We start from the raw sequence: 13950 nt of genomic DNA on the forward strand, positions 1-13950 counted from the left end.
AAGAACCTTTTCTTAGCCATGGTTTAGAAATCACAATGACAGTGATCAAATGCCTGGGGAGGCCTTCCCAAATCAATGTTCTCCTGCTAATGTTGTTAGATTTATATCCATCGTACTTGGTTGATCAACATTTTGCCTATTATAGTGGGACATCATTTTCATGAAAGTTTGGTTTTTAAACTTCTGTTTCCATTATCTTCCTTTGTTTGTGTCATTGCTGTTTGTCACACATTATTCACACCTGTGAACAAAAGACAAGAAACAACATGAAATAATGTTAAGTGGGTGAGCTACATTTACATTTCATTCGTGTTTAAGTTGGAAGTTCACGTCGACTCCATAAGGTTTCATCATCAATCGAGATCATCATGCTATAAAGAAAACATCACATGGATGCACCTGGGACGTATCCTCAGTGTTGTAGCCTGGGGTCATCGGGTGTTCTTGGGCTTCTTCCTCACGGAAGACACAGGCTGGGGCACTAACCCATACTGCTCCCGTATGCCGTCTACATTCCGGCTGTCACCCGTCTCTCCAGACGTCACCAAACTATTCCTGGTTGTCACGTAGTCTAATTCCTATGAGCCACTATAAATTAATTCATTAATTTGTTAGACGCTTTAACTGAATGTAGGTATTCAGAACTACTTCATCTTGAGTCTTCATTGCAACAGGAAGAACACCCTTATTATGGTGCCAAATTAGAGGTGTTCAAAGACAGAAATAACGCATAATCCTCCGACTTCTGAGCTGAGCCAACTGCAAGAGCAGCAAAATCATAAAGGAAAGAAAAGGGCTTGCAACTCACTTTTGTTGATCCAAATTGTATTCCCAACTGCAGCCAATATTATTCGCTGCTGTTTGGAATAAAGTTTGGAGCATTAAAAGTGAGTTACCCTTCTTTCGCATACCAAATTAGATGTAAAAATGATTATGAAAGCCATAATTATACATTAGAGATAATAATTAAGAAGACCATGCCCCAATTTTCTGCAGCAGCAATGTTGTAGGCTAATGGATTTTTAGAACCATACTTCCACTTCATATTTAGCTTATGTACAGTGTGAGTGCAAAATCACATTGAGTGCCATAGTGATGAAGATTCACATCATAGATACCTTTCTTCTTTCTCTTTCTGGAAACAACAAAAACGATGCAGAAAAACGGATTTCACCCACTGTTTTACAACTGCTGCAAATCTGTGATGTGACAATAGAGATGATTATGATCAATGTCAACCAGTGGTGTAAAGTAACTAAGTACATTTACTCAAGTTCTGTACTTAAGTACAATTTTGAGTACTTTACTTACTTTTACTTTACTGGAGTATTTCCAATTTTCTGTACTTTTACTTCTACTCCACTACATCTCAGAGGCAAATATTGTACTTTTACTACAAAAGTCACTAGTTCCTTTGTAGATATACATTATTACATTATAAAACATACATTAACCACTTCAGCCCTATTTTATACCTAGGCTATTTGAAAATAGCCGATCTACAAGCTCACAACGCGTCGCATCGCGATGCGTTGTGAGCTTGTAGATCGGCTATTTTCATACATTTTAGAACTTTTACTTTTGGTACTTTAAGTACATTTTGATACCAATACTTTTGTTCACGTAAATTTTGAATTCCAGACTTTTACTTGTATCAGAGTACTTCTACATTGCAGTATTGATACTTTTACTTAAAGTAAAACATTTGAGTACTTTTTCCACCACTGATGCCAACACAATGATAAGACAGGGCAGGTGTTTTCCACTAATCCAATGTAAAACATACAAATAAAAGGCAACAGTTTGTGGTATATAACTCTTGATATTGAATGTTTATTTGAACTTTTATTTCCACTGACTATGACCATGATAAAAGGCCCAGCCCAGAATCAGTGCATTATACCCCCAACACACTGTACACGACACAATCTGACCTGGAATTTGGGCTTTAATCCACTGATGGGAAACTGTACAGCCACACAGTAAAGTCCTGAGTAAATGTAACTCTGAGAGTGTACAAATGGAGTTATTTACCCAAAGTTACATACCCGTAAGGGTCCATTTGGTACCCAACTATCAACCATGTAGCTGGGGACCCAAATGAACCCTTATGGGTCTGTGACTCTTGAATGGAAACAAATGGAAACGATTATGGGTCCATTTGGTTACATTAGTACACTCTCATAGTTACATTAACACTCAGGCGTTTACGGTGCATCTCATATTTAACCACAAAGCTCAGCTCCAGTAAATAACAACACAAGCACAAAAAAAAAACAATCAAAAAAACAAACCGTAGCTGGTTGAAGTTGTAATCAGAATCCATTCAAATACACTAAAGTTTACACTGTGTGGTGCCGGCTTCTCCACAAAAGGTCCCACGACCGAAACACACTGACTGAAATACATTTAAGCTTTTTTCTCACCCTCAGCATAGGAGAGATGAACAAAGTCACTTCAAGTCAAGTTTATTGTCACACATGAAAAGTATACGGCTTCAATCCAAGTGGGAGTAGGCCTATTTAGAGGCAGATGGCTGCCCCTAAGCAGAGACAGTTTTTTTCCCCCCGTCAACTACATTAACCCTGGTGTCCCTATCTGGGGGATTTTCTTTCAAAATATAGAGTGGTTATGACCAGTGGTAAAAAGTAACTAAGTACATTTACTAAAGTACAATTTTGAGGCACTTTTACTTTACTGGAGCATTTCCACATTTCAAAACTTTGACTCCAACACATCTCTGAGGCAAATATTATACTTTTACTCCACTACACTATTTGAAAACTTTAGTTTCTAGTTAGTTTGTAGATTTTGATTATTATTACAAAACATACATTACCGACTTCAGCCCTATACTGTATAAGATTTGGTATTATATAAATCAAGTTGATTGGTTCATTGATGCTTAAACAGTGGGGTCCTGTGCTGGTCTAGCATGGACAGACTTTTAGTGTCTATAATTTGCCGTGATGCTAAAGTCAGGCACGCAATACAATTTTATGTAAAGGACATTTTAATACCTCCATCCAGACTTTAGCACAGTTTGTCCAGGGACAGTGCTGACCCTACTTTTTGGATGGACTTTAACATCACCAGTGTTAAAAAATAAAAATCATATACAATATGTAAAATATAAACCCCTTTTATGAAACAAATGTGTCTTTGCAATAACATACTGTAACCCGAAATAGATAATTCATCATAACTGGATGACGCTACATGACGCTATAGGGCAGGGCACATAGCTACAGTAATGTACAGCATTTGTTCAATAAAAGTGGTTTTGGTCAAGGAAACCGATGTCTTGTCAAGTCCCATTTTAACCCTGTAGTTTTGTACGAAGAGCAGTTCTGATTTCAGCCTTGCGATGCTAGCTTAGGCCCGCTCAGTGAAATCTCATAATGATGTATTTGAATAGATTCAAACAACAGAACTTCTTGCCAGGTCTACCAGAAATAAATACAATCTGTATATATAGTGGACCGGTCTCATAGTAACCAGGTTTATATATCAACCCATTACTGAAACATCTCTCTGTAGGCAAATACAAAGTAAAATAATCAGTGTTCATTTCACTCAGACTTGGATTAACACTCATGATTTGACAGTGTAGACACTGACTACAAGATACTATCAAGACCACACAAGAATGCAGCCGGATGGAAAAAGATATCTTGCAGCGTGCATCCACCTTAAACCAACATCAGTAGAAAGACTGTGATGGGATGACAACAACAACAACAACAACATCATCAACTCATTTACAGCAGAATATTATTAATAATTAGAATCCAACAAACTCAACAACAGGGCTTGACACAGGAACAGGGCTTGTAAAAAAAAAAAGGTTTAAATGGGCCCTAGTTTTAAAAAAAAAAGAAAAAAAAACCCTTAAGGCGGTTACACACCGGCGAATATGCGAATATACGCAAAATTCGGACTCGTTCCAAATAATTAAAAGACGCTTTTTTCGCTCCGCGAAACTGGTGTGGAAGCTTGCATTGACTTTATAAGGTTTAAAAAAAAAACGTATTATTCGCATGAAAGAAATCGCCCCAGTGTGTAAGGACCTTTAGTCTTTGTACATTGGAAACTATAGACCCTTGAGGAGATGTTAAAGGATTGCAAACAGCATGTTCCAACTACTGTATGGGTTCTAAAAAGCTACAGCAAATGGTTATTCAAGTTAGTTTTCCCCAAACCTGGGACTCCATTTGAAATCCCCAGTTCCACAACTTAAGAAACACTGTGCTATAAGGTCGGCTAACACACAGCGCCGGTCGGGGTCACTTCTCAGCGACACTCGAAACATTTCCCGCTGTATTTGCGTAACGACGTTCAAATCGCATCCTTTAAAATCTACTGCAGCGGTTCCCAACTTTTTCTGGATCAGGGCCCACTTTGAAAACCTCAAAAGTGTTTGTGGGTCCACCCACGTGACCGTCTCTCAAACCGCAGCCGTTCAGGCTGTCGTGTTAAGTGGTCAGTTGGGTGGGCCGTGTCCATTTTCAGAGCTATTTTAACGATCGATCAATCGACTGTGTTCTGGCTTGGATCGATGGAACCAACGTAGTATACTTTAACCATTAAGACCGGGAACTCATCTGTGTCATTTTTATATTTCTTTGGCTATTTTTTGAAAAATCGTGAAAATGCATGCAAATCTTTGAAGATATACATATTTTTTTTAAAGCGATTTTTTTTAAACTCAAATTAAACCACTGATATAGACACATTAGTGTTTTGTTTTTTTTACTGTTAGGATTTAGAAGAATCCCCAGAAGCAAAGATTTGAGTTACAAATGTTTGCTTTAAAAAATATATTCAAAGATTTGCACAAATGTTTAAGATTTAAAAAAAAAATAGCAGATACAAGCTCATTGCCGCGCTATGAGCTTGTAGATCTGCTATTTTTGAATAGGCAAAGTATAAAATAATGGTTAAAATCTAAAATTTTCCCGGTCTTATGCATTGGTATCGCTATGAAAACACATTTTGTAAGGTTTTATCATTAACTCTCTCAGTGCCACGCCCCGAGATATCCCGAGTTTTTCCCGAGTACCCTCCGTGCCAGCACGAGAAATCCCGAGTTTTTACTTTTGACTGTGGTCGCGCTATACTGTTTATTTTTCATGATCACTTTCGCTTCCTGACTCCTTCAGACAGGTTCCGGTTTCATGACGCAGATTCCGTTTCCGGTTCTAATTTTTTTCCCGCGATCATTTTTGGCCAGAATAGGGAAAGTCACGTTTTTTTACACGGTATAAAAAACAAACGGAGAGGTCCACGTCTACTCTCTTTGGTCTGGGTGACGATCAGTCATCGTAGTCGTGTATCACATCGTAATTTAACCCGATCAACGATTGTCAAAAATGTCAACATCCGGTTATGACCGGATATGACGTGAGCCTGTTTGGGAGGGGGCGAGTGAGCCAGCAAGGTCATCAATGTGTCGATTTGTTGCTCTCTACTGGTAGAACTGTATTATGGGTTTAAAAACCCAATCAGATCATTTATTTGAATGAAAGATTACAAAATTAAAAAATTAAAAAAAACGCAAATTGCTGGCACTGGGGGAGTACTTTATGAAAATACTCTTGGCACTGAAAGAGTTAAAAACAATAGTACCGTTTTGCCAAATATTTGGGGAAGCCACCTGCAATACCCTGGCGGACCACCAGTGGGCTCCTGGCCAAACAGAGTTGGGAATTACTGATCTGCTGGAAGTGTCTAGGCAGCTTAACGTAGAGAAGGATTCATCACAGACCATCTCGGACGCCGCGCCTTCGAGCCCAGTGGCGTCAGGCGGGTCACGAGCTTCGGGCAGATCATGGAGCTTATGGGGAGGGACAGGGCTGAGGGGTCTGGGAGGGGGCAGGCAGGGGGAAACGGGGGAAGGGGGAAGGTGGTTCGAGCCCCAGTTTCTACACGTTTGTCCGACACTTGGGGAAGATGGGTCCTCCTTCAAGCCTTCTCTTTCTTACTGTGGGATGGAGAGACGGGGGGTGACGGAAGGATGGAGAGAGAAAGAGGGAAAAGGAACAAGTGGAGAAGGAGGGGGGGTGGGAGGGAGACGGGGATAAACGGAAGGAGGGATGGAGGAAGGGGGTAGGAGGTGGGGAAGAGGAGGGGCGAGGAGAGAAGGAACACAGAGAAAATATAAGTCAGACTTTACAAAAACATAATTTTGAGGTAATTGCTGAGCCGCTTGTAATAATAGAATTAACAATAATTTAAAAAAAGTGTTCAGCTTGAAGGAAAAGAAGAATCGACGGCTTTTGCAAGAAGCACGTTTCAAAGAGCAAGCTTTAAAAGGGAAAAGAAAGAAAGGAACGACGTGTCAGTTGCGCTACTTTCCTTCCAAGTGGCCGTAAAAGTTAACTTTTACTGCAGCTATTAGCACTCAAGAAAAGACTTCAGAGGAAGATTTGGAGAAGGAGAGAAGGAGAAGCCTTAAAAATGGAAATGGAAAAAAACAGGACAAGAGAAAAAACAAGAAGGGTGGAGGCACACAAGTGCCCCTAGCCTTGTGGAGGAGAAAACACCAAAGAGAAAGTCTGCATGATAACCAGACGCAAAGAAAACGAAGCAAACGCAGTCAGAAGGAGGACTGCAGTGCAGCTGTCATAATCTCTAGAGCTTCAACACAACCCACAGCTGAAGAACAAACGGCAGCAAGAAGTTCTCGCAGAGCAGAACCCAGGCAGACAAACTAAAACAAAAAACAAAGAGACAGATGCATGTTCTGTATCAGCGGAAGCAGAAGATCACAGAGGCTGGAGTTCAGAAGCAGGAGATATTTTGCAGAGGTCTGACGCTCGGTGCGCCTGTTGGCTTTGTTGCTTTTTACTTAGTCTTGGACTTGAACTTCTTGCCAAAGGCCCGCTCCAGCTCAGGAACGGACAGAGTGAGGGTGAAGGAACCATCAGAGTCCATTGCTGATCTAATTACCCGGGCTATAAGAGATGACAGGGGGGGGACAACGAATTGACAAATAACAGTCAAGTCAACAGCCTTACACGAGTGTGCACTCCGGTTAAAAATAGTTCATCGTTAAATACATCACCTTCTGCAAACATGATCCAATGCACCATGAGTGTACTAATTAAACAATTAAAAGTGAGTCAGAGTCATGTTACGTGTTTTTTCTAGAAGGGGGATTTGCCACAAGAGCATCGGGTCATCCAAGTTGTTTTCGCTGGCACTCACTTGTCCCCACATGCTCTCCTACTTTGGCAAGAGCCTAGAGAGGGCTGTAAAACTGTGATGAATACAGCCATGAATGGCCTCTACTCACCGCCATTCTCTTAGTCAGTGGTTCTTTTCAGGCCGCGACCCCCCAAAATAATCATATTTGAACTGGGGACCCCCAACCCTGAGTTGAGGCATTACATTTAGTTTGACTCACTTGTTCCACAGATAAATATTGTGAAAATAGCCAAACTACAAGCTTGTAGTTCGGCTATTTTCACAATATTTGCCTCTTTCTTAAGTAATATTTTACAATGTGGCCAATTTAGTGTTAAAAAGGTCTTAAAAGTCATTAAATTGTAACTTTAGAAATGTGCAGACACCCTGTATACATACACTGAATGTTGTTTTGTTTAGTTTTTTAACTGTTGAATGAGAAAACAATGTTGCACATTAAGCCAATCATCTGGGGACCCCCTAAAATAATTTGGCGAGGGGGGGGGGGGGGGGGGTGTCCAGACCCACAGTTTAGGAACCACTGTTCTAAGTCACTCTCATAGACAACAACAAATAAAATTCACTTTGTCTGTTTCTCCGTCTAGCACGCATCGCTCGTCTACATGGGGTCCGGAGACCCCCCAAGTGGGGGTTCGAGGGGGGTCCCCAGCTGAATTATTGAATAGTTAGGAACCAAATGGATCCGTACGGGTATGTAACTCTGAGAGTGTACGAATGGAACCAAATGGACCCGTACGGGTCCATTTGGTTCCATTCGTACACTCTCAGAGTTAGAGTAAGACTGAGGATTTTACAGTGTATACTGGGGGGTCCCAGATATTTAAAAAAAATCATATCGAATGGGGGTCCGCGGCCGGACGCATCTCAAACCTTGAAATAAACAAACTGGTTGAGAATCACCGTTCTAGCACACTCTCCCACACACACACAGCATGCACCCCCCCGGCGCTCCGTTCTTAGTGCTGATGTCACGGCCCAGGAAGGCGTTGTTTTGATTGGCCGGGGGGCTCTCCAGTCGTACCGAGTTACCGGGCCAATGACATCACTCTGATTCCTCTGTGTTGGGAGGCTGATTACAGCACAACCATATACAGAGATAAAGAGTTACCAGCGATAACCACTGCCAAGAGCAGCACAACTCAAACCCTTTGAACGTAATACAACTCCTCGCACGTTTTAGTGCTGCACGGATGTGTGCAGTGGTGTAATAGTAACAGAGTACATTTACTCAAGTACTATACTTAAGTACAATTGCAATTTTACTTGTACTTTACTTGAGTATTTCCAAGTCTTGGTACTTTATACTTCTACTCCACTACATCTCACAGGAAAAGGTTGTACTTTTTACTTTGCAGATTTAGATTATTAATAATGAATCAAAAACCTTCAACCGTGTGGTGATGTGACACGTTGTGAGCTTGTAGATAAGCTATATTCGACAAAATAGTGCTTAAGTGGTTAATGATCAATACAATAGTCCTACAAGATGAAATGGTCATCATTCTGCATGATGAGTTATTTTACCTTTGCTACTTTAAGTATATTTTGATGTTAATACTTTTGTACTTTTGAAAGCAGGAGTGTTACTGTAAGAAAGTATTTTTACACTGTGGTATTGCTACTTTTACTGTAAGAGTGCTTCTTCCACCTCTGGATGCGTCAGTGAGCTCAGAGGAGCGCCATGCACTGTACTTTTGACACTGCAGTTTGAATCCGACTCATTCGATCTAAATCATGTCTCTCTTATCTTTCCTGGCGCTCTCAACTGCATATCACAGCTTAAATCATCGTAGAGTCTTTGCATATGTGCAGGGTCTAACTAACACCAGAAAGTACATCAGAGATGATGATTTACCGCAAATTAACCCAAATGTTATCATGAACTAGCTCAACATAAAACAATTCACCACAAAGTAGCTTAAATGCTGCCAAAAAGTGTGTGTGTGTGTGTGTGTGTGTGTGTGTGTGTGTGTGTGTGTGTGTGTGTGTGTGTGAGTGAGTGAGTGAGTGAGTGAGTGAGTGAGTGAGTGAGTGAGTGAGTGAGTGAGTGAGTGAGTGAGTGAGTGAGTGAGTGAGTGAGTGAGTGAGTGAGTGTGTGTGTGAGACCCACCCAGGTCGTTGTTGTTCATCATGGCATTGGAGCTACGTAGGCGAGGTCCCTGCTGGGTGAAGTGGTAGCCAAACTTTAACAGAGTGGTGTTCTTTTCCAACATGCTGGCTATCTCCATCTCCACATGGTTCCCCAACGGCTGGCTCTGGATGGACGGAGAGGAGAGGAGAGGAGAGGAGAGGAGAGGAGAGGAGAGGAGAGGAGAGGAGAGGAGAGGAGAGGAGAGGAGAGGAGAGGAGAGGAGAAACAGAAAGGAATGAATGACAAACAAACAAAAGAATGAGCAAACCAACAAAAACAAAAGAAAGAAAGAAAGAAAGAATAGAGAGAGGCACGAGGTGTGGTGAAAGTTGGTGGTGAAAAGTGGAGATAAAAGCGAAAAAAAAGCGAAAAAAGAGAAGTAAGAAAGAGGAGTCAGAAGGCGGGAAAGAGAGGAAGAGAACAGTGGACACACAAGATGGACAACAAAAGGACCATCGGGGAGGGGAGGGGGGTAAGAAGAAGAGAAACACAGGAATAAGAGTGTTTTTCCCTTTGGAGTTCAGTTCTAAATGCATAGGGAAGATACCAGACCTGTCATCACAGAGTCTGCCGCCTGGCCGAAGGCATGGCCCGAGACTTGATTGCAGCGAAACTGTGCACACACACTCCCTGGATGCCAACAGAACAGAACCTCTGCCTCAAATTTTTCACATGCAAAACACGTTTTTTGACAGTACTCCTACAGATTTTGTCCAAACATTACGCAAATCTGTACACAGTATCTCTATAGTCATTAAACAAAACCGGACTTTTGGATTTCCATCCTGATTGGCTAAGATTGGCTTCCAAAGTTTGCAGGAGTACTCAGTTTTGAACAAAATCATGAACGCAGCGTACGATTGACATTCACACTACGTTAAGGAACAAATGCCACCCATTTAACATTGCTCTATTATAGCGCCACCATGAGGCAGATTTTTTGCTAAAGAATTTGTTTATATTACTCACATATATATAATATATATATATGTGATACATATTACACATTTTGTCTAAACATCACGCAAATCGGTACACATTATCTCAAGTGATCAAGACGGATCCGTCCGATTTTCCCTATTCCATCCTGATTAGCAAATTCCGAACATTGCTGGCCCACAATAACCTACCTGACCTGGCGGAGACCTGTGCTCCGAGGAACACTTTTTCTAGTTTAGGTGCGTAGTCACAGTCACACCCATAGACATAGAAACCTAGATACCTCATTGGCCTCTGCAGTTCGTTGGAGCGACCTGTTTGGTATGGTGGCCGCCATATTTCCGGGGGGAACGGGCACTGGCCAATCACAGCGTGTTGACTACTGGCCAACCACAGCGTGTCTTTTCCAGGACTTGTCAGAATCTAGTTGTCCCGCCCCCACCTGCCTCTGATTGGCCTACTGAACGCCCCCTTCTGTGACGCACACGGACATTTCCAGCTGCCCCCCCCCCCGGAAGCGGAAGCGTGCCCGCCATACAGACGCTTCAGAGCCAGAGGAGGCGTCTACCTTTATATGTCTATGGTCACACCTGGCTCCGAGTCCAGTTAATTTGTCTCAGGCCAGGTGTGACTGCTTAAAATCAGCCATTCCCCACCCCACAACATCACATTTTCTTAAAATGACTTGAAATCAATTGATAAATGATGGCACAATAGAACCAGAGAGAGAGGGGGTGAGGTAGATAGGGGGAGAGTGCGCAGAGGGGTGAGAAAAAGCACAAAGTACTGTATGAGGCACAATGAGACAAGGGGGCAATGTGGTGTGTGTGTGTGTGTGTGTGTGTGTGTGTGTGTGTGTGTGTGTGTGTGTGTGTGTGTGTGTGTGTGTGTGTGTGTGTGTGTGTGTGTGTGTGTGTGTGTGTGTGTGTGTGTGTGTGTGTGTGTGTGTGTGTGTGCAGAATCCATTTCTATGAATCATTCAGCTCGTTACATTAATGAGCAAACAGTGAGTCAGAGAGCCTTATAAATATGCATTATGGCAGTATGCAGTTATCTGGTGCAATCCAAGAACATTAGACTGAGGTGTCTAAGATTGCCTGTGTACAGTAACTGACTCACCGGTGTGTGTGTGTGTGTGTGTGTGTGTGTGTGTGTATGCGTGTGTGTGCGTGTGCGTGTGTGTGCGTGCGTGTGTTTTACTCTGCACCAGAGTGACTCAATTCTAGGTCCTTGCAAGGTTAAAGATACTGAGGTAAACAAACATCATCATCGCTGCACAGCCACACAGTGTTGTTTGGTGGCTGAAGGCATAGGGTTTGTCTGTATGTACAGTACATGTATGTCTGTCTTGATGTACATGTACGTCTGTACTTGTAAAACAGTGGTAAAACAGTAGAACAGGTTGACAGTTTTAACAACATATTACATCTATCCATACACGTTTTCAGCAAAGACTTCATGTAATCCGTAAGTTAAGATCATTATCTGTGGCCTTTCATCTGTTATTACTGTACAAAAGCATTATTCAACCTGTTCTGTTGTACAGTGACGCATGGTCAGGTGTTATCAGTGTCGTCACTATCGCACAGTTTGAGAGTGAGAATATATTGTGTGCTGTGCGTGTGCGTGTGCGTGTGTGTGTGTGTGTGTGTGCGCGTGTGTGTGTGTGTGTGTGTGTGTGTGCGTGTGTGTGTACCTGGTTGTCGATCTTGAGCTCCAGCAGTGTGGTGTTGGACTGCAGGGCCACTATGAGGGCCAGTATTCCTGTCCCTGTGATGAAGTTGGACTCCACGTTCAGGCTCTTGAGTGTCATGTTCACCTTTAACATCTGAGCCAGGGCCTGCATGAGGAAGGACACACAACATCTGAATGGAACACGGCCCGTCATGTTCACCTTTAACATCAGGGCCTGCATGAGCAGTGGTGGAAAAAGTAATCACATTATTTACTTAAGTAAAAGTATCAAAACTGCAATGTAGAAATACTCTGTTACAAGTAAAAGCCCGGAATAAACATTTTTGCATTAAGTATTAGTAAGTATTGGCCACAAAATGTACCTAAGGTACCAAAAGTAGAAAGTCATCAAAACAAACATCAAACTCCTACAAGTACAGTAAGCAACCAAATAAAAGGACACCATCATGAAATATCACACTAGTAATAAAGTCCACTTTGGATGGGAGGTAGGCATGCAGACTCCTGTCTTTACACATGGTAGGCAGATGGCAGCAGACATCTGTGGGTATGGTGTCCCCTGCCAGTACCACAGTATCTCTCCTTTGTTGGTGCACTTCTGAACCTGGTCAAGTCTTCCTCGTCAAAGCGCTACGAGCTTGTAGATCTGCTATTTTTGAAAAATCGTGGAAAATGTGTGCAAATCTTTGAATATATATTTTTTTTTAAGCGAACATTTTCAACTCAAATCTTTGCTTCTGGGGGATTCTACAAATGTCTTCTAAATCCTGATAGTTTTTTGAAAAAACGTATCTTGCTATAATCAGTGGTGTCAAGGACCCCAAAAAATTATATGTATTTAGCCACGGACCCCCATCTCAAAATATGTTGTTCCAGGGACCCCCCAGAAGCAAAGATTTGAGTTAAAAACGTTCGCTTTAAAAATATATATATTCAAAGATTTGCACACATTTTCAAGATTTTTCAAAAATAACAGGCACTCGGTGCTGCGCTATGAGCTTGTATATCTGCTATTTTTGGATAGCCAAAGAAATCTTAAATGCGTTCCCGGTCTAAATGGATCAAGTGGCCAACACCTCTGCATACAGTAGAAAGCTACTGTTTTACTGGGAGCTGAAATGTCATTCTTTCTTTCACGCTATGAGAGTTTATCTTCATTGAGACACATAACAGGAAATGTGAGGGTCAGGGGGGGCACAGGAGAGAGGGCTCTGGGCCTTCTGGCACGCTTAAATTCTACTAAATTAAACTATTCAAGGTTGCACACTTCTCTCCATCCAAAAAAACGTTGTTTATTACCACACTGACACAACCCGCTCTGGCAACATGCCTTCTCCAGGGTGTCATCGTAAGAATTCATTTCCAGCCCAGAGACGGGATGCACGTGGTTCCGGTGATGGAGGTGCTATTAACCGCTACGCTATCTATCTCTGGGCACTTCATTACTTTTACAGCAGAAAATATGAAAAGTGTCACCCTGAAGTCAGACCTACACCCACTCCTACCAAATAATAATATCACAAAACTGCATGGAACACAAATTCAAATTCAAAAGTATCAAAAGTATCAAAAGTAGCAGATCTACAAGCTCAAAACTTTCGAGCTTGTAGATCTGCTACTTTTGATACTTTTGTGTGACGCTGCCTATGATCAAGTAGTGGGTTAATTTACGAAAAAGCACAAAAAGCTAGAATATGGAGATAAGAGATAGCCACGATACGTATGTACATAGCTTCTAACAGAGAGCGAAATTGGAGCTGTGACTTACAAAGGCGATAGGGTCATTGCTTCGGGTCCCGACCAGGCTGAACCTCTCCACCACTGTGTTGTCAGCCAGCGCTGCAGCGTAGTCCTTCAGCGTGGGGACAGGGATGTTCTAGCACACACACACACACACACTGTCAATGTCTGAACCTCGTCAAATGGTGATGATTATCTCACCGGGCACCCATCACTGTATTTTATATGATAAAGTT

At 42.0% G+C, this 13950-nt stretch overlaps 1 protein-coding gene across 1 annotated transcript in view; it reads right to left on the bottom strand.

The window, feature by feature from the left end:
- Positions 1-6846: 6846 nt before the first annotated feature.
- Positions 6847-13950, bottom strand: part of tmod1 (tropomodulin 1) — a gene marked incomplete at its 3' end in the record, with an annotated part of 35895 nt that continues 28791 nt past the window's right edge. The window contains exons 8-11 of the mRNA XM_080448520.1: positions 13743-13850; positions 11976-12119; positions 9320-9464; positions 6847-6956 (exon numbers count right to left, since the gene is read on the bottom strand). Coding sequence (XP_080304646.1) covers positions 6847-6956; positions 9320-9464; positions 11976-12119; positions 13743-13850 — 507 coding nt within the window. The remainder of the gene's footprint in view (positions 6957-9319; positions 9465-11975; positions 12120-13742; positions 13851-13950) is intronic.

This window comes from Gymnoscopelus braueri, assembly GCF_963280865.1.
Source record: "Gymnoscopelus braueri genome assembly, chromosome: 2".
In the NCBI taxonomy this organism is placed as follows: Eukaryota; Metazoa; Chordata; class Actinopteri; order Myctophiformes; family Myctophidae; genus Gymnoscopelus; species Gymnoscopelus braueri.